Source organism: Balaenoptera physalus (genome assembly GCF_965194825.1).
Source record: "Balaenoptera physalus genome assembly, chromosome: 12".
NCBI classification, from domain to species: domain Eukaryota; kingdom Metazoa; phylum Chordata; class Mammalia; order Artiodactyla; family Balaenopteridae; genus Balaenoptera; species Balaenoptera physalus.
The window spans coordinates 56574118-56594616 of NC_138897.1; the positions used below are offsets into that span (position 1 = coordinate 56574118).

Sequence of the window (20499 nt, forward strand, 5' to 3'; positions counted from 1 at the left end):
GATTTGTTGTGCACAGTTCCCAGAGAGGTTAATTTTTTTCTTATCGCCCTTCTGATTCACGATGAAAAATCCCAAAGAAACTTTTGAAAGGCTGGGACATATGCTCATAAAGGTTGTGCATTTATTTTAATATCTTTGAGTCATTCTGAGTAAAAAATTTCTTTTTTTTTTTAGCCAGTGAGAAGCTGGCTGGAAGAATATAAAAGCTATTTTAAGTCGGCTCCTATGTCATTATGTCATGTGAGGGCAAATGTCACCATAGGTTCCTGTGTCTCAAAGGGAACCAGCTATGATTTTTCTATCTTCTGGTCACTGTGGGTCACTGTGGATGGACCATCTCTAAGAGGGGAAGAATCTCCCCTCAGAACCATCTCTTACCAGGAGGACTCCTTCCGCCTTAATACAAGCGATCCATGTTCCTGGTACAATTGAAAATGGATCTGCAAAACCATTTCCGGGTACGGTGACAAAGGCCGGCTCCTTACTTGGCTGGAAGATGGTCTCTTTGCTTTGAGCAGCATCTATCAGAAATAAAAAGAATTGCTTAGGGCATTTTTCTAGGAGCCAGTGTTCTGATTTTAGATACTCAGCTTTGAACATTCAGTTGACATCTGAAAAGGTTTCAGATAGTTTACTGATCATATGAACTGATCAGATTTACTGATCTTATTTTCAACAATTGCATGAATGCATACGCCTATGTATAAAATAGACTAGAAAGATATCACTGATAAGATGTTAGCAGTGGCTATCTATGCTGGGATTGTAACTTTTAAATTTATTAAGTATATTAAGACATGTAAACTGCTTAGAAAAGTTCTTTGCACATAGTAAGTATTCAGTATATTACATTAGATATTAAACTATTTTTTTCCTTTTTTGTTTATATGTAATTAAAAATTTTTTAATTTCTGTTGAAGAACAGGCATTCATTTTGAAATAAGAAAAAGTTTCGGTTTTCTTTTGTTTTCAGGATGCAATGTTTTCTTCTGCATTAAACAAACAGAGGACCTTCTGTAGAAGGTTCAGAAACAAAACTGTTGCATCGGAGTCCAATGGAGGCTTTTTCTTTAGAAGAAATGTTTACTCCAAATACCTGCTTTCACTCTCCTGTTCTACAAACATCTACGGGGCCCACTATGTGTCAGGGCTGGAACTAGGTTCTGGGGACCAGGCAGTGAACACAGCCAGCATGGCCTTTGCTCCCTGACAGTGGGAACAGGGGAGGTGGGGGGTTGCAGACCAGAAGAAAATACGGTACCACGTGGACAGTGGCATCTGGGAGGAGGCATAGGTTACTACGGAATAAATACACAACTGGGCTCCTGACTCAGACATGGGGGCTCAGGAAAGGTGTCCCAGAGAACAAGAAAACAAACCACCATGTATTCCAACTGTTTGAGTTAACGGAGGGCAAATTGCTGATGGCACTGTCCCCTGGGAGGCAGTGGGTCCATTAGAAAGGGTTTGGGCTCTGAAGATTGGGTCTTGTCTACAAAGACCAGCTGTGTGCTTAGAAAATTTACTACGCCTCTCAGCTGTTTCCTCCTCAACCTTCTTCGGTTTCACAAAGTTCTTATCGTGTGAGGAAATGGATGCCAAAGTACTCTGTAAATGATAAAGCAAGCCTGCCAGTTCTTCCTAGTAGCTACTGTCTAATCAGCCTCCAGCCTTACAAGCTTGGCTGACACAACTGGGTACATCATTTCTTCCCCAAGTCCGACTCTGCCATGGATACTAAACGAAGGCGCTTAAATTTCCCACCTGAATTAGATTTCCATTGGCGCCATTTTGTGGCCTTGTGGAATTCCCAGTAGTCTGTTCCTGGACGAGCGGAAGCCCTCACTCCTTGCAGAACAGACTTCCAGCCCTCATCTCTGACTGTGGTGAGATCTGCCCTCCGACTGGGCTCCTCGTCTGCCCCCAGGAATCCCTCACCCCTGAATGAGGTTGGCATATTCCTCCCTGGAGCTCTCTTGGGCTTCATGCTTTACCACATTCATCTTAAAAATTCCTGTCCTCACCTGTTTCTCCTTGAATTACTTGGTTTGCCTGAAACAATGGGAGAATTTAGGGCAGTAGGCCAGGGGCTCTCAAGTAACACCACAAAGGTGACACCCACTTTACCTGAATGAGCTATAAATTAGCTTTGCCCTGTGGTGATATCATAACCCACAGGGTTCAGCCAAGGTACATATGTTGTTACATTGATTTCTTTTATGACAGTTAATAACAAATTTAACAGCAAAATTTAAATACTCAGAGCATTTAGAGATTGAAAAGGTACAAAGGACAGGGCATCTGTGTCCCAATCAGACTACATCCCAGGCTTCATGTTTTCTAAAGAGATCAACTTTGTGAAAATTAGAGAAAATGTTTCACTAATTAATCGCTCCTTTATCCAAAAGAGGCTTGAAAATTTACCCACCTGCCTTAGCCCAGGATGGATAAATAGTTACACGGCCAGATACTGCTTCAGCTCCAGGGTTAATATATCTCAGAACAACCCGAAACAAGGAGAGACTTGACTTCCCCACATTCAACACGATCCTTACTTCATTCTGAAAAATACCAAAAACCCATAAAGTACAGAAGAGACAACTGGTTAAAAGAAATGCTAGCCAACCAGTGATGGCATTCCAGTTTCACTACTGAGCTTGTAGTGAAACCACACACACACACACACACTCATATACACACACATTCACAGCCACTCAACAAACACCAAGTGACTAACTCTGCGGAAGATGAACACAGGCAAGTCAGCCAATAAATTAAAATCACTTACAATTAAAGGTTCAGTGAAAACGCACTCCCTCAGCAACTGAGATCCTCTTTTGACCTTTTAGTAATCAGTCAGACAGAGCGGAATGTTAGATGGATTAGTTCAGGGAAGGAAACAGTGACGGGGCAACCACCACTGGCTGGGAGAAACAAAAAGGCAGAACAGAAGGAAAAGAAAGTATGTTATTTAACACCACCAGCCCCAGAGAGAGAGCACTGCAGAGTCCACTTCACATGCGTAACATCTGAAACAGCCACAGAAACCAGTGGTGGCTAAGGAGAGGTTATAAGATCCCAAACACATTAGCGATGAAATCTAGATGTAACTAAAATCTGCCTGCTAAATCATATGGAATTTATCTCAGTCCCTGTCTGAGAAGAATGTGGGCTCTCTGCTGGGGACAGGGGGTCTTGCTGGTCCCCAGGTCCCGTTGCCAACACAATGCTCTGTAAGTGTTGCTGGGCCCATGATCTTGAAGGAGACACTAGACTATTTCAATTCTGAACCACAGACCACATGTCCAGATCCAGCTGTGGCCCAAGGAAAGTTAATGAAAGATGGAAATTTCTAAACCAGTAGTTCTTTAGGTCTTTCCTCCAGTTCCTTTGGTTGAAATGAAGGGGACTTTTGTTGAACAAGACACCCATGACAATAAAGACTGGCGTTGGATAGAATCCTTTGCTCTGGGAGCAGGAGCTGCAGCTGACCCACACTGAGGAACTCCAACTGGCCCTCTCAGTTTGACAGAATTCCTCTTTAAGGGTTAGTTCCACATTGGAAAATAAAAATGCAAGAATGTATTAAGGGCAGAGTAAAGTAAGTGGTGATTCCAGGGAATACCACCCAAGTCCTCTGACTAAAAATACTTACGGAAAAATCCACCATTAGAAATTCATTCCTTTGTGTTAACCAGCTATTCTTTCAAACCGCAAACACCTGTGAGGAGGTATATACCTTGACTGGGCTCTTAGTCATTCACATCCTATTATGACTCAGTGGAATGCACTGCTTTTTTCTGAATAATGAAGTAAAAGCAGAGAACTAAAGAAACTGAATTGCTGTATTTGGGGAGAAGGAGGAAACAGTGGAGTGTCTTAAGATCCCAGATACTGTTAGTGAAAGGCATCTTAGATGGGGCACTTTGCCAGGCAAGAAGCAACGTTAGAATCAATCGGGGCTCCTAGGGAACTGTGACCCCACCCCTGTTTCTCTAAGGGCTGCCTGATTTAGAAATAGCAAGCACTAGTCCTGGACCTGCTAAGGACACATACTGAGCTACCATCATCATCAACTTGCCTCTTTTATTCTGAATTTCTCCACTGAGAAACAGCTTGAAGAGAGCAACCTCAAAGAGAAATTATGAGGATAAAACTACTCAATGACTATAAAGAAACGTTCAGTTATAAATGTTGTATAAGTTCTAAAGGTAAACAGACAATGTGTAAATTCCTTAATTATTCCACTGCAAAACCAAGAGAGATGGGTACGGTAGAGAAGACTGAAGGACAGGAGAAATATGGGAAAGAAAAATTAAATAGCATGACTAAAACTCCTCCTTTATCTTAGTTTCTGTTCATATAGTAATTCAGAGTTATAAAAAGTAAAAAAAAGCATTGTTCAAAATTCAGCAACACAGGCTTTATTGGAATTAAGTTAACTCATTTTTATTCTCCACAAATGGCTTTAAAGAAAAATGTCTCTCATGTTAAAATATAGCCTAATTTCGTCTGGAAAACTTCTTATAAAAAGTCTCCAGAGATAAGCGCCATCTTTCTTTAATCCCTTCATTTTCTGATTTGGTGACCAAATTAAAGCAACAATAAGCTGTGAAATCGATATATATGCTTATCAGTTAAAAATCCAACCTTACCCAGCACCCCATCTACCCTCTCAAGAACAAGAGTCCTGGAATTAGTTTTGGGAGAGTTCACCTTTTGGGGGTCTCGCTGAGAGGGCTGTGGGCAAGTGTATGGGCTGCTTTACCCGGAGGCTGCTTCCTCCGGGCTGCTCACCTGTACCGAGGTCATCTGAGCATACCCTCTCCAGCTGAACTCAGGAAACTCCAGGGGATCAAATCCAAACCGAAGCGCTCTTCCATTGGGTGTAGTGCCATCTTCAATCTCATACCTCATATGATGCAAATCCGGGAAATAGTAGTTGTTTTCAGGTCTTTTATAAATAAAATGTAAATGTGGATACAGAAAGTGAGGTTCGTTGATAATCTGGATAGCCTTTAATCCCAATAGCTATCACTGAAAGAACTCCCGCCAAATTGACAGAGCACATTAAATAAGGACAAATTGGGGGGGGGCTGCTTTTTCTCTAAATGATTGCTTTCGCTCATGTAAACATTCACAGAAAACACCCAACACTACTCGTTCCAAGCAGTCAAGTGAGAAAAGCATTGAGAACAGCCCATAGTGGTAGCACCCTTTAAAATGTTTTAAATGGTTGCCAACGATTTAGCAAAGTCAAATTGGGCTATTTACCATAAATTCATTCATTTATACTCATATTCACTGATTACACAAATATTAATATCTTTGCCAGGCACTGTTGCTAAGCACTGCAGATATCATAGTGAACACGACATAAAATACTTCGTATGCCAAGTTTACAAGTTAGATACATTTTTCTCTACATATACATATATATTTTGATCATTAGAACGACTTTTCTATGTCTTGTTTTCTCTTAAACTATATGCCTATAAATGGATTCCTTTCAAGAGTCTGATGATGGTGGTCACAGAGAGGGATCAAAAATATTCTATTGCTTGTGTGACATTTTATATTCAAACTACTTGAAGTTCTTCAAAATGTAGTGTTTTGACAATCCAGTCCCAAGCTAATAGCTGTTAGTGGGTTTAAAGCCATAAAGACCAATTAGTCAAGGGAAATAAAAGGGCATGCTCCTATATTGCAAGTAGAATTAGGAATGCTTACAACTTATGAAGGTAATTTATGAATGTAATTTATGGAGGTAATTTATGAAGATCCCTAAAAATGTTCATTCCCATTGACATAGAAATTCTACTTCAGGGAATATATTCTAAAGAATGATTTTATAGGGTCAAAAATTAACATAGGGCTTCCCTGGTGGCGCAGTGGTTAAGAATCCACCTGCCAATGCAGGGACATGGGTTTGAGCCCTGGTCCGGGAAGATTCCACATGCCGTGGAGCAACTAAGCCCATCACCACAACTACTGAAGCCCACGTGCCTAGAGCCCGTGCTCCACTACAAGAGAAGCCACCTCAATGAGAAGCCCGCACACCGCAATGAAGACAACAGCAACTAGAGAAAAGTCCACGCGCAGCAAAGAAGACCCAACGCAGCCAAAAATAAATTAAAAAAAAAAAAAATTAACATAAAAGAATGTCTACAACAGTGAAAACTTGGAAACAAAATATATGTACAATTATGAAATAAAGAAATTATTAAATATTATGTAACCATTAAATATTTTGAACACTACTTAATTATAATGGAAAATGTTCATGATATCATGTGAAAAAATTGATAGAAATTATATGATAAAATACAATACTAATTTTTATTCATAGAAAAAGCCTAGAAAATATACAAAAAATATTAAAAGGGGTTATCTCTGGGCGGCAGAATGAAGATTTTCCTTTGCCTTTTTACTTTTAAGTACTTATTAAAATTTTACAATGTAACACATATTACGTTATCACAAAAACTACTTAGAAAACAAAGTGAATGTGAATGCTTTCTAAACTTGTAAGAAAAACTAAAAATACACAAATAATACCGTAAACAAACATTTGGAGGAATTTAGGACAAAAAGACGCAAAATTTATCAACCTGGAAAAAGGTGCTGTGGCATCTATGTTGTTGGTGTGCTATCCTTTCATTTCATTTATCATTTACTACTAAATCAAAGGATAATCTAAATTCCATATATATATGTATTGGCTGTAATGTCAATATTTTGGCCTCAGGGTGGGTAATTTATTCTGATGCATTATTTCAACCCTCAAATTAGCCAATCACCTACATAGCTCGAAGGAGAAAATCTCAGGCTGATTCAGTAGGGGGAAAGCTCACTTTATCAACAGGAAGGCGGGAAGAGGTAAAACATGGGTTGAAAATGTTTCTGAGCCAATTTATGAAGTTCCTCTGGTCTATGGTGAACCTCGCTCATCTGCAGGAAAACAAAACTACAGACGTGCCTTTCTTCACATACATTTTACTATGAGGCCCCTTTTACTGTCATTTAGAAACAATGGAAGAAAGCACAGCTGAGCTGCTCTGATCCTGAGAATTCAAATGTTGGAAACATCGAGGAAAAGGAGAGAAGCATCATTCTAAGTACTGGGTTGGCCAAAAAGTTCGTTCATGTTTTTCTGTAACATCTTACAGAAAAATCCAAACGAACTTTCTGGCCAACCCAGTACATATGGTTCGCCTTGATTACGTTAAAGATCTCTTTATTAACCTGTTGACAATGCAGAAGTAGTGAAGGTACTTGAGATTTAGAAGTTGCATTTCACAAGAGTTTCAGTGTATGATTAAAAGTCAGAGGGTTTCCCTGGTGGCTCAGTGGTTAAGAATCCGCCTGCCAATGCAGGGGATATGGGTTCGAGCCCTGGTCTGGGAAGATCTCACATGCCGCGGAGCAACTAAGCCTGTGTGCCACAACTACCGAAGCCCGCGTGCCTAGAGCCCGTGCTCTGCAACAAGAGAAGCCACCTCAGTGAGAAGCCCATGCACCGCAACGAAGACCCAACGCAGCCAAAAATAAATAAATATTATTTTTTTTAAAAAGTCAGAATATTAAAAATTTTCTTCCTTCCACTAATGAACAATTATGGATGGATCATGGTTTCAGATAAATATAGAAACTGCTGAACAGGCAGGACAGAGGCAGCGTGCTCCATACCTGTTATAGCCCCTCTGGGACCTCAGTCTCCACTTGGCTCCCTTGCTCCCGTTCATTTTGATTTGCTTCTGCATGAGATGAGGGACTTCCTCCCACTTCTAAAGTTGTCTTAACCCCCACCCCCACAGTCACGGATCCCGAGGGAGAAGCAGGAGCTGCATCTGCTGGGCTCCTCCAGGCTGTGACTTCCACGTGGAGGTTCAGCTGTGGGAACCCACCTCGTGCATCCAGCCCAAGTCTCGCCCACTTGGCTTTTTGCACCTCTGAGAACTTTCCAGTGAGGCCACTCTGTGATCTACAAAGTGGAACCGTCTTTAGGGCAACTTTACCTCCTGTTTTAATTGGCCTCAGTGACAAGTGTCCAGATGGCAAATGACAGTACAGCTTCACTGGCCCTCTCACCTGGGGACCGCCTCTCTCTGCCCCAGAACTGCCGGCACAGACAGGACTCTGAGAGAGCCTTCATGACGTCAGTATGGAGGGGACCTCCGTGAAGACTCACCGCTGGCAGGTCTTCCCCACGATGTGCTCTCGGCACCGGCAGACTCCGGAGGGCCCGCTGCACACAGGGGTGACGGCTCCACCGATGTCACACTGACACCCTGAGAGTCGGGAAACAGCAGTGGTCACCCATCAAAGCATCTCCATGCCGGAGGCTTCCCCTCCCTCTATGAGAAGTGGAAATCAGGAAGCCCGGGGTTGCAGGGCTGCGCCTTCTTTCCCTTGCCACACCTCACATCTGGCAGGTGTTTGAAATATGTAGGAACCTCCCAAAGTAAGACAGCAAGTCCCCCCAAGAGTCCACTTGAAAGTTGGAGGTGCACTTGTAGGCCAGTTCCAACACTGTTGTCCCATGTAAGGCGACAGCAGCCCAAGAGCTAAACACGATTTCACAGCATAGTGCTACTGTAAACAGTGGGTGTTAAGGAGAGGCTGCTTGAAAGATACCAGAGTAGCCTTGTGGGGCTCCTGCAACTTCATTACTTAACATGGTATTATCACACAATATTATTGTGTGAGATTTTTTAATCTTTCAAAATTTATCTTTAAAATCTCTAAGTCTTGATGTTATTTACATCTCCCCTATGGGTCCCCCGCATCCCAATTATGATTTTTTATAATTAAACCAACAGTGTGCTGGTAGAAGAAAAGTGGAAGCAGCCCTGTTTGCAATTTATTTCTAGTTTTAAGGGAATGTTTGGCCAATTTCCCTGGACAGATCTTTTCAGTCCCATCCATCAGAAAGTCTGCAAGAAGACAGTGAACTCAGAAGCAAGGTTACTCTGCCAGTCTTTGCCCATCTTTTGTCCTTTTGCCTTACTCAGAACCCCCTGGAAGGATTTACCTTGACACCCAAAGTAACTGCTCTTTTCCAAAGCAAAATATCCATCTTCGCATGTGTCACAGGAATCACCACCGACATGGGACTTACAGTGACAGTCACCATCTAACTGCAGAACAATGAGCGAGTGACAACATTTGGTGAGATTACAGAATTTGCTAATCTTCAAGATTTCAAACTGGCTCATTGTGTCATATGAAGCAGGATAGCCAGGATCTGAAAACTTTCATGAAGATGGCACTAACACCCTCCGGCAGAAACCCCACAATTAACTGCTAGTATATTCTACCAGCATCCCAGGAAAAATAGGCCCACATTACCTGCCCGCACTCTCCAATTCCGCTCACGGTACCCGCCACATGGCATTGGCATTCTGGGAAGATAAGAGAGCATCCTTGGACCAAGGTTACAAAAAAGGACAGTTCCGGCTCTGGAAACAGGACACACCAGCAATACTACAATCACTTTCTAGCATGCTTCAGCAGAACTCCACTTTGCAGCAGTCAGGCATAAAACTGAATTGCTTTCTGGGGTCAGCAGAAGCCAGCAGCCAGATCAATACCATCTATCTACAAGGAGTACTGGTTTGTTTATGACCAGTCATAAAAGACAAAAGCTACAACATCATGGGATTTTTAAATGATTCTAATGTCAAGGTCATTATTGATATGCTTACATGAAAATATACCCTATTAAAAGATATTCACTCCACTTAGCCATCTGAAGCTTGGTGTTTCCAAGTTCCTATACTGGCTTCAATCTAAGCATAAAATGAAAATAAAATTAAACCGGGAAGTGTAGATTATAAAAACAAGGCGGAAAAACCATTTATCAAGCAGCTGCTTTCTCAAACAACATGATGCATATGGAAACAGGATATAAATCCTTTGCTGAGATTTTGAAAATGACAGAAGTTCTGCCAAAAGTGGGGGAAAAAAAATCAAGACATTTATACAGAATTTCAAACAAACTGAACAGATTAAATCAATAGCTCTTTTGTGAGTTGAGTCACTGAGGTAAAGAAAATCAAGAGGAAATTACAATATAGTAAAATATTGTTCGTAGGAAACCTCACCTGAACATCCACTGGGGTTTTCTTTGGCCAGATTCCAATATAATGGTTTGCAGATGCTACAAGTAGGACTTTCAACATGAAGCTTGCATCGGCAATGCCCCTTTAAAAGAAAATCAAACTAATGCTTGACATCTCAGAATTAAGAGGTTTCCAAACAAGTGTTCTGAACAAAGCTTGTCACAGAAATATATTTTGGTCACGAAATGTAAATTAAGTGTATCCAGGCGGAATAAAAGTACTGGGTTGATTTCAACAGTCTGCTAATTGATTTTGTTTTATTATTTATTTATTTGTTATACACATAAGCCATATACGTGGTTAAAGCAAAATTGGAAAATTCAGAAAAAGAAAAAAAATGTTAATGACTCATTTATAACATTGTCATTATTTGTTGATTCTGTTACAGCACGGACTATAAATCTTAATGGAAAATATCTGAATATTTAACATGCTGAGAGGTAGTAGAAAATTATGTTTATCTGCAAGTGTGTCTATAATATGCCAGAGTCACTGCCTTGCTTAAACATCTTGAAGCCCCATAGTGAAAAGGCAAAATGTCTCTCCCCTTTCCCTCCAGGGCCTGGTGTTCCAGCTTCTCCAAGCTCTGAGGCCAAGAAGACAGATAATTTCTAAAGTGCTTAGAAAATGAATCAGAATGCCATGGTATTGTGCTTGGAGTAATAGCAAATAAATTGCAATTACTTTGTACACAGCTTAATTAAATGTGTACTGGCCTCTGATTTTCTTAATTTTAATTATGTATGGCAGGCTTATGTGCAGGTTTCCAGAGTGGCGACGCCCTCAGAGTAATGCTAGGACTCTACAATTCAAAGTTTAAATAAACCGTATTCTTTTGTTTTGGGCAGAAGATCACAGTATCACATATGCACTTTGAAAAAGAGCAATGGTCTCTTCAAGCTATTTGGCCTCAGGTCTTATTTTAATTTACTTTTAATTTCAGGAAGCTCCCAAATGTGTCGGTCTCAAATAAGTATCAGAACAATAGTTAGAATCGCAACCCTTAAACAATCCTCTACTTACCAAACTGGAGTCCAGGGTTCCGGCTGGGTCACAGACACTGCTGGAGCCTGTATATGATTTAGAAGTGGTTTAAATGTCTGGGGTTTTAACGTTTGTTTGTCCCTTTGTTTTGATGTTTTGAGGGGTTTTTGGTTTTATTTTTGTTTTTTAAGTTTTACTTGTTTTTAAAACTGCTGCATCTACATTTGTATTTTTTGATAGATGGGTGGCAAGGACTTTGCATGTAATTCAGAAGAAGACACCTTGAACAATCTTCATGGTCCTTAATCCCCAAATCACCCCTTTGGCCACTGAACAACTCTCTTCCCTGCCTACTACTAAAAGTTCACTTCCAACTGATAACAAAGGAGACTGGGGAAAGGAGTCTAGAATTTTGAACATTGTTATGGTTGTCCAGAAGAGGGCAGTATTGTACCGAGAGATTTTTTAATTGTCCAATTAGATGTTACAGAATTTGTAAGTATATTTTTTAGTGACTCAAGACAATTCTTTAACTATCACAGCCCCCTTGTTCTCCACCTGTATTAAAATTATTTCTAAAATTAATTAATTTGCTTTCTTGCCTTTGTCAATATAGTATCACAAACCCAATGTAATAATCTCTTTTCAACAAATTAGGGTCTTGCAGTGTCTCAGCATTACTATCACACGGCATTAAAAATGAAGAGGGAACTCCCTGGCGATCCAGTGGTTAGGACTTGGCACTCTCACTGCCGAAGGCCTGGGTTCAATCCCTGGTCGGGGAACTAACATCCCACAAGCTGTGAGGCCAAAATAATAAATAAATAAATAATAAAAATGAAGAAAGTTTGGGTAAGCCTGCTCTGAGCCTTCTTTTTCAAATAATTTAAATAAACCCATAAATGATCTTGTTTTCTTACATGTTGCTCCCTAGACTTTTTGCCTTTATTGTCTCCTCTCTTTGTTTCAACTTCCCCCTTGATGATATTCTCTCTGTCTCTTCCATTTTTTTCTTTTTACAAATTTATTTATTTATTTTTGGCTGAGTTAGGTCTTCGTTGCTGCACGCGGGCTTTCTCTAGTTGCGGCGAGTGGGGGCTACTCTTCGTTGCGGTGCACGGGCTTCTCATTGTGGTGGCTTCTCTTGTTGCAGAGCATGGGCTTTAGGCATGCGGGCTTCAGTAGTTGTGGCTCGCGGGCTGTTGTGGCTCACAGGCTCTAGAGCGCAGGCTCAGTAGTTGTGGCGCACGGGCTTAGTTGCTCCACGGCATGTGGGATCTTCCCGGACCAGGGCTCGAACCCCTGTCCCCTGCATTGGCAGGCAGATTCTTAACCACTGAGCCACCAGGGAAGCCCTCTGTCTCTTCCTTTTTTAATGTTCCTGAATTCTTCGGTAACAAGCCAACACAACCTTCCAGCTCCTTGTTGCTTTCCAGCCTGGCCCCGCCCAGCCCTTGGCTCCTCCCCAAGCTGCCCAGCGGCCCCATCCAGCTCCAGGGAACTTGTCCTGGCTGCCCAGCCCCTCTGCCCACTGCTCAGCACTTCCTACCACTCCTGACCCCGGGGAGGTGAGGACACCCAGCCTGGGACAGCCTCCCTCTCCAGGGACCTCCAGGCCTTCTCCCAAGTGAGCAGTCCCCTCTGACTGCTGGCTACTGTTGCCACCGGCAAGAAAGCCTGGTCTCTTGAGGATTCTGGTCAGCGAGGTTCTGGGGAATCAAGTTGGAGCAGCAGCCCTGTCTTCAGATGGTTCCGCGTGCCAGGCTCCAAGCGCCATCAGGAGCAGGAAGGGGTCTGAGAAAACCACAGTCTCCTGACACAAAGTCTGGGTCAGCCTTTCACAAACACCCGCTTCTCAAGAGAGAAAGGGTCTCTGAAAGCAGCAGTCAGGAGCTACTTGCCACTGGGGCCTGCACACTCCGGGGGCACAAGGAGATTCCTGGGCATCTTTGGTCTGTGCCCTGAGTCACCGAGCCCGGCACACTCTCATCTCTCGTATCATTGCAGGCATGAGGACCGACTCAGGACAGTGTTTCAATCCTTGGCTCACTCTTTCCAAACTGAATAGACTCTGGTCCACCCCACTCCCTGGCCCCTCACACCTGGGCTGATGTGTGATGACACCATCCCCCAGGAGGCCAGTGGCAGGCAAGAGAAGAGGGGAGCAGAACCCCAGCAAAGCCCTGCTCTGCCTGCCTGCAGGGGGACCTGTTAGAACACCTGCAGGAAATTACGGGGCAGCCACATCGGTGCCGCCGCCCAGGACCAGAGAGAAGCCACTTTGCCTTGGGAAGGGGGACAAGAATGCTCAGCTTAGCGAAAAGGGGTCACCTCTGCCACACGGCTACACAGAGAATTTACATGCAAGTCAAGAAACACAAATTTATGGGGACTTCCCTGGTGGCGCAGTGGTTAAGCCTCCACGCTCCCAGTGAAGGGGGCCCGGGTTAGACCTCTGGTCAGGGAACTAGATCCCACATGCATGCCACAACTAAGAGTTTGCATGCCACAACTAAGGAGCCCGCGAGCCACAACTAAGACCCAATGCAACCAAATAAATATTTAAAAAAAAAAGAAGAAACACAAATTTATAGCACACGAAATAATCTTTAAAATTTTAGGAATAAATCATTTTTAGATTTCTTTTAAGATGTATAACTGGTATACCCGTTTTCAATGGACTCAAATTGGGGAGGAACCAGGCAGATTAGGGTCAAAAGTGTAGCAGTGACCAGTGGTGGGCCTGCAGGGGTCTGCAGGCTTCTTTGGGAAGCTGCCCGCACACACTTCAGAGAGGAACCCGCCCTCCGGCATTCTGATGTCTTCCCTACCTTGGCAGTGGGGGAAATCAGAGGCATCTGAGAGACACCTGTCACACCGTTGTCCTGTGACCCCCGGCTGACACTCGCACTGTCCAGTCAGCGGGCTGCACAGCGTCTGGTAGGAACCAAGGGCTGAACACTGGCAGGCTGGATGGAAAGACCTCAGTAAGACCCAGGGCAGCAGGGCACAGGACCCGGATAAGAGTATGGAGGCAGGGCCAGAAAGACCCAAATGCAAGTTCCAGCTCCACCTCTTATCGGACATGGAATTTGAAACAAGTCACTCGATTGCTCTAAGCCTCAGTTTCCCCTTTCTTAAATGGGAATAATATTAGCATCTACTTGATAAGATCGTTGCCAGGATTAGATAAAGATAATACTTGAAGGAGCTGGGTCCAATGCCTGTCTCATACTGAGCAATCAGTAAATGCTGGGTTTTTTCTGTTGTATATTTCATACTGACCAAGATTGGCTGGTCGTGGATGAGGATTTGGGGGATGTTTCTTGCATTCAGTAATGGTGCTCATCAGAGGAAGAAGCAGGGAACCACTGATTGGGGATGTGAGTCAACGGAGAGGCCACATTAATTCTACATCCCACTGGGGATCAAGTGCAAACCATTCCAGTCCAGATTGGCCTACAGTGATCCCCTCCTTTTTCCCCTCTCCTCATACTTAGTTTCTCAAGGTCAGGTGTAACTGAATAATCATGAAAAAAGTGATGCAGGCAGGGTTGTGAATAGACAGGAAAAGCATCCCAGGTTCCCTTCCTCCCCCTCAAGCAGGTGACTAAACACGCGTGGATGGAGAGAAGAGATTCTGGACATTCCCCTCTCTACTCCTTCCTACTGGGTCAGGTTCCTACAGGTCCCTGCAGCTAACCTCCCACAGGGTGGCAGTTACTCAGCCTCACTCAGCACTCACTCTGCGAGGACCTGCTTCTGGGGAGAGGAGAGCGGTGGAAATGGCCCACTATTTCCTGAGCTGGAGGGTTTAACACCCTAAGAACTGGAAGGGACTGGAGAGATTATCTCGTTGAATTCCAGGGTTACATAGTGAAGTTCAGAAGTTAAGTGACATGTCTGTCCAAGGTCACCGAATTAGCCTGTAGCAAAGGGCTTCAGTCTCTGGGGCAGACACATCCAGATTCAAGTAACAGCTCTGCCACTTAATAGCTGTGTGATCACGGGCACGTTGCTTAGCCTCTCCAAGCCTCAGTTTCCTCTTCTAGAAACGAGCTGATGACAGTACCCGTCCCATGAGATCACTAGAGAATCAGCAGCCACAGACAAGAAGGGCAGTGTGTGCAGTGCTTGCTCAGTGAGCATTCACTCTTGCTAACATTACTATTGTGATCATCCAAGTCCCCCTGTGCTTGGGATGTGCTCTGTACACCATCCCACGCTGCATTAATGGGAATCAGTGGATTAGTATTCCTGACTTCCAAATTTATATTCAGTGTATGCGGTTAAAAAATATATATATATACACACACACACACACACACACACACACACACACACACACACACACACGACCTTGTTTGCAAGGTTTCAAAAATTCCACACTCGTTGAGGCCTTGGGAAAGAAAAGATGAGATAAAGTGCCAATTCCAGTGATTTCTTTGCAGGCATCCTTAGGATCTGTAAAGGCCCACATCGTTAAGCCTTGGAGCACAGAGCTCCCACAGGGACGAGACCATGCCATTTGCATTCTCTTTGACAGCACTTGGCCCAGGCCCGGAAGCGGTGAGTTACTCTGATGGTGCTTTTCTGTGATAATAACAGTGGTAGCGTTTACCGGAGTTGTCACTAGAATCACAAAATAAACTCACTGCTGGAAGGGAATTTGGCTCGTTTTCTCATTTACAAGTTACCTGGGGCTTCAACGGGCTATGTGACTTGTTCTGAGAGGCCCAGCTAGGAAGTGGCAGGCCTAGGAGCATTTACCATCCTTCCACCCTCCTATTTTACATGCATCCATCCAGCAGACCTCGATTGAAGGCCTATTGTGTTCTACGGCCCCGTGACCAGGTGTCAGGGTGGAGGCAAATATGAGAAACACACATTCCCTGACCACATGGAGCTAGAACTCCAGGAGAGGGGCTAGAGCGTTACCGACATGGTGCCGAGAAACTAAACATAAGACAGAGGAAGAAACGGGCCGAGCGCCACTCAACCAGCGCTTGGCAGACAGCAGGACAAGAACTCAGCTCTTCTGCTGTCTAGGTCAGCATTCCTTCGTGGCCCCATGTTCCCCGCAGGCCGGTCTGCAGAGATCAAGTCCCTCCCTGGGGTCAGATTACTGAGGAAACGTTCTTGGGCTTTGTGATGGTTAATGTTTTCATGTCAGCTAGGCTATAGGGCTCAGATGTTTGCGCAACACCAGTCTAGATGCTGCTGTAAAGGCGTTCTGTTAGACGTGACAAACATTTACATCAGCTGACCTTGAGTAAAGCAGGTTACCCTCCACGAAGTGGGTGGGCCTCATCCCATCAGTTGCAGACCTTACGAGAAAAGCGGGAGGTCCCAGAGGAAGAAGAAATTCCGCCTCCAGAAGGCCTGTGGGCTCCAGCTGCGGCATCACCTCCTCCCTAGTCTCCAGCCTGCTGCCCTGCAGACTTTAGCCTTGTCAGCCCCTGCAATCCGGGAGCCGAGCCCTTAAAATAAATCTATCTATCTATACCCACATCTATCTATATATACAGACACATATCCTGTGGGTTCTGTTCCTCTGGAGAACCCTAACACAGGTTCTTTCTGCTATTCTTCCTTTAAGGAAAGTGAAGGCAGAGAGGAAACACTGGTGCAGGCAGTCGGCGTAGCAGCAGCAGGAGCCTGGAGCACAGAGGTGGCAGCTCCAGCCAGCAACACGTGGGTGACGCCGACCCTGACTCCCAGGGCCATAGGGGTTGTCCAGGGTGCCTCAGGAGACGCGGTTAACACTCCAGAAGCGAAAACAAAGATGCAGCCTTAAACGCAGGTACATTATTTTAAATCCTGAATTCCTCAGTCTGGCATCACACTTCGCATTTCAATCCAACTATCAATGAAAGTTGTCAGATCCCAAACCCGAACCCCAACACTGGCAGCCTTTTCTCACCCTTGGAAATACTATGAGTCTTTACGAATATTTGAATTCTGCTCTTTGTTTTGAGCCAGGTCCTTCGGAGTTTCTGGAGTATTTTCTTCTCGTCTGCTCCTCACTGTGCTTTTGCTCTAAGACACTTTTATTCCCAAAGAGTATTAAAAAAAAAAAAAAAAAAGATAATAAAGGTCCAGGGAATCAGGGAGCTTGTCTGCTGTGCTTCCCCCAAATCTTCCAGCATCAGGCACAGTCCTGGTCCCTAGTACAGGCCAAACTGATGTTTGTTAAATGAAGGGGTAAGCAGCTATTGAAATGCTCTTCCAGGTCCAGCCCTGTAGTTCTACTGATGTGCATTCTCTCCTTGACTCTTGCAGCGCTGCCTGTGAGAGGGATTGCTCTGAGGGATGCCAGCTTCTTCCCCTGCAGCGGATAAGCTCACAGAGTGAGGCGACAGCACTAGACAACACAGAAATTGCAAGGGAAACAGAGCTCCTTATTGTTTCAGGGGTGTTCTCGTCGCGCGTGATTTTAGAGCTTTTCCTTCTGCTGGAAAAGCAGGCTGGCGCCTTCTTTGGCGCTCTTCGCTCAGAGCCGCAAAGCCAACATTTCAGTTCCACAAGACTTAGCACCCTCCACTTCTCTGGCTGACTGGGCTGAGAGCAGATCAGATCTACAGACAATCCCGAGGCTTCTTCCAATCACCTCAGTGTTCTCCTAGATACACGCTGAATTACAAAGCAAAGGGCCAGTTCAAAGCAAAATTGCACAGAACTTGGTCCAGCCCTATGGATTTTGTTTTCTCCCTTGGAAAGGCCGGGAGGGCTCTCCCGGGAGCATCCCAGGTCAGAAACTTTCCCCTGCTGTGCCTTCTGCCATCTGCCGGTGCCTTTGGCTTCTTCCCGGGGCCAGTTTGTCGGAGAATATGCTGACATGCAGAAGGAGGTTAATCTTGCACTGGTAACATATGTTGCCAGGACTTTTCTAAGGAAAAGTCTGCAACTACAACCCAAAGACTAGAGCAAACAACAATGGGGACAGTTTGGGCCCTGGGCCACTGCGGTTTGGGGGCAGCTGCACTTTGAGTGCCTTCAGTGCCAAGTCATGGGAGGACCGCCGTCTCCACACTCCCACCCTCCTGGCCTATGTTCTAAGTGCTGACTAGTTGCTACTTAGCAAACTGCACCAGAAAAAAAAAGGGGGAGGAGGAAGGAAAGAAGAGGAAGAGAAAAATGAAGCAGGTCAGGAAGGCAGGAATGACGACGGACGGAGAGGAGGAAAAGGGAACAGTAAACCCCCAAAGGACCAAGTTCCCAGAGAGTCGTGGTGTGTTTTGTGGTTGTAGATAAAGAGCTGAGTCAGACGTCAACACAAACGTAAAACTGAAATACACAGAGACAATTCTCTATGTGGTCTCACATCTACGATTTGACTTTCAGCTACAAGAAAAAATTGCAGGGCACTTGAGTGAGTCAAAAACAAACTGAGAAGGAGATAGCCTTGTGCTTAAAGTCTGGAGTAAATTAAGTTAATGCAAAACATAAACGCTGGACTGCAGTTGGAAAGCGCAATTGAGAAGGGTTTTAGACTTCTTTTTAAGAAGACTTTTTAAATTTTTAAAGCAATATAGAGCAAAGCCACACAAACATTTTTTGGCTAGAATATACCGGACCATCTGATGTAGCATTTGGGGCCACACTGGTTTGATTCTAAAATTCCATGGGCCAAGCAATCAACTTCATCTAAGAAAGATCACAAAATACTGGGTCAGACCTTGATGCTAGACCAGATTCAGATTTCAGCATGTCTGGGCTTCAGCCACTGGCTTCAGCGCTGCCCCCGAGGAAAAAATTTAAAAGATCACAAAAGCTGTTAGAAAAAGCAAGCACTAGAGAAGGGAGACCATTGCTGACAGAATGTAGGAGTATCCCAAACGCTTCCAGAGCCTAATGGTTCAAATCTGGAAGAACAAACTTTAGGGCACACCTCTACACCCCGCCAGGAATGAGGCTGCCCTGAATCTTCTCCTCCTGCTTTTGTCCGACAGACCTCATTTTCACTACTCTTAACCTTGCCCGCTCCCCACATAAGTCCCTCTAGACTTGGCCCCTAGTGGACCCTGAAATGGAAGGCCTCCATCCCGTCTCCCTCCTGCTAGTTCTTCTTCATTTGGTCAATGAGAGATTCAGTGCCTCCAGCTTAAAATAGAAATGTAAGCACCCCCAACTCATGCTCCAAAACTTCATTATTTGGGATGTCTTTCAACAGAAACAATATATGTACAAGGACAAGGTGACCACACCAGACCATAGTGCCAGCTCAGCACTGAATCTGCCTCTAGTATGATTCATACAACTCCAACATAAGCATCACCTGTACTGAGGTTTCCACAGGAAATGCACTGGGCATTCCAAATTCTAATACTGAACTTCTCTGGTTGAAGTCAAGGCAGAGAAACAAAAGATACCCCTTCCTTTCCTTACCCTTCCACCCGCCAGGTGACCTAAATCTCTGGGCAGGGACTGCCGAGAGCTTCTGTGGCCCGAGAGGCAAAGGCTGAGAAGTGGGGCAGAGGATAGAGGTCCAGGACACGTCAGGGGAGCAGGAGGAAAAAGAAGGGCTTGGGATATGGCACACAGACATCTATGCAAACAGGGAGATCAACCAGGATTAAGGCTACAGGCTCTTAAAATGATGTAGAGGAAAGTATGAGGCAGAGAAAGGAGGGTTAAAGGAATAGCAGCTACCGTACAGGTGAGTGCTTCCCGGGCTCTAAGAATTTTACACATCAGTACACACGTAACCCACACAACATGTCACAGGGCGGGCACTATTACCAGGAAACTGAGGAACAGAGGGGGTAAGAACTTGCCCAAGTTGATAGCTAGTGCGAACCCTGTTCTTTGCCACTTTGTCTCCTGCTTCGGGGAGGGACCTTCCTGCTCCTGCCCCACTCTCCCAGCTCCTTAGTGTGGCCGCCCTCATGGGTGACATGCCTCCATACCGATGCTACCCTCCTGCTGTGCTCAGAGGCTGGAAGCTAGAAACAGCACTTCCCAGATTCTCCTGGAGCTGGGCTCTGGATGCCAATCGGGTTTTGCAAATAACTACTTGAATAAGATTAGAAAGGCTGAGCATTTCTGCTGCTGTGCCCTGGCTGGCTTCCTGGGGGCCTTGGATGGCCATGGAGGCAGAAGGACCGCAGTCCCCCTGTCGCTGAGCTGCATGGCAGGAGTCTGGGCTTGACACCAGGAGCCTCCTTGGAAGCCCAGCCTGGAGCTTAAGTGAGTCGGTCAGCACCTAATAACCCACAGCAAGTCCCTGCTGGGTTTAGTTCCAGCCCTGAGCCCTGACTGATCACCTTCCCTTCTCCTCTCCCCTCATTTTCCCTACGACATTAGCCACCGAGGAGAACAATGGCAGGTAATGGGAAGGAGGCGGAGGAGAAGAACGGGGGCAAATTCATTCATTCATTTGCTGGTCACC

The 20499-nt window shown here is 44.7% G+C and overlaps 1 protein-coding gene across 2 annotated transcripts in view; it reads right to left on the reverse strand.

Moving 5' to 3' along the window:
- Positions 1–20499, reverse strand: part of LAMA3 (laminin subunit alpha 3) — a 243722-nt gene that overhangs the window by 122776 nt on the left and 100447 nt on the right. The window contains exons 13-21 of one of the 2 annotated variants that reach the window (XM_082418551.1): positions 13940–14077; positions 11148–11194; positions 10107–10206; positions 9352–9404; positions 9035–9140; positions 8192–8291; positions 4798–4954; positions 2429–2561; positions 379–521 (exon numbers count right to left, since the gene is read on the reverse strand). In XM_082418551.1, coding sequence (XP_082274677.1) covers positions 379–521; positions 2429–2561; positions 4798–4954; positions 8192–8291; positions 9035–9140; positions 9352–9404; positions 10107–10206; positions 11148–11194; positions 13940–14077 — 977 coding nt within the window. The remainder of the gene's footprint in view (positions 1–378; positions 522–2428; positions 2562–4797; positions 4955–8191; positions 8292–9034; positions 9141–9351; positions 9405–10106; positions 10207–11147; positions 11195–13939; positions 14078–20499) is intronic. The other variant, XM_082418549.1, reaches the window with a different exon arrangement.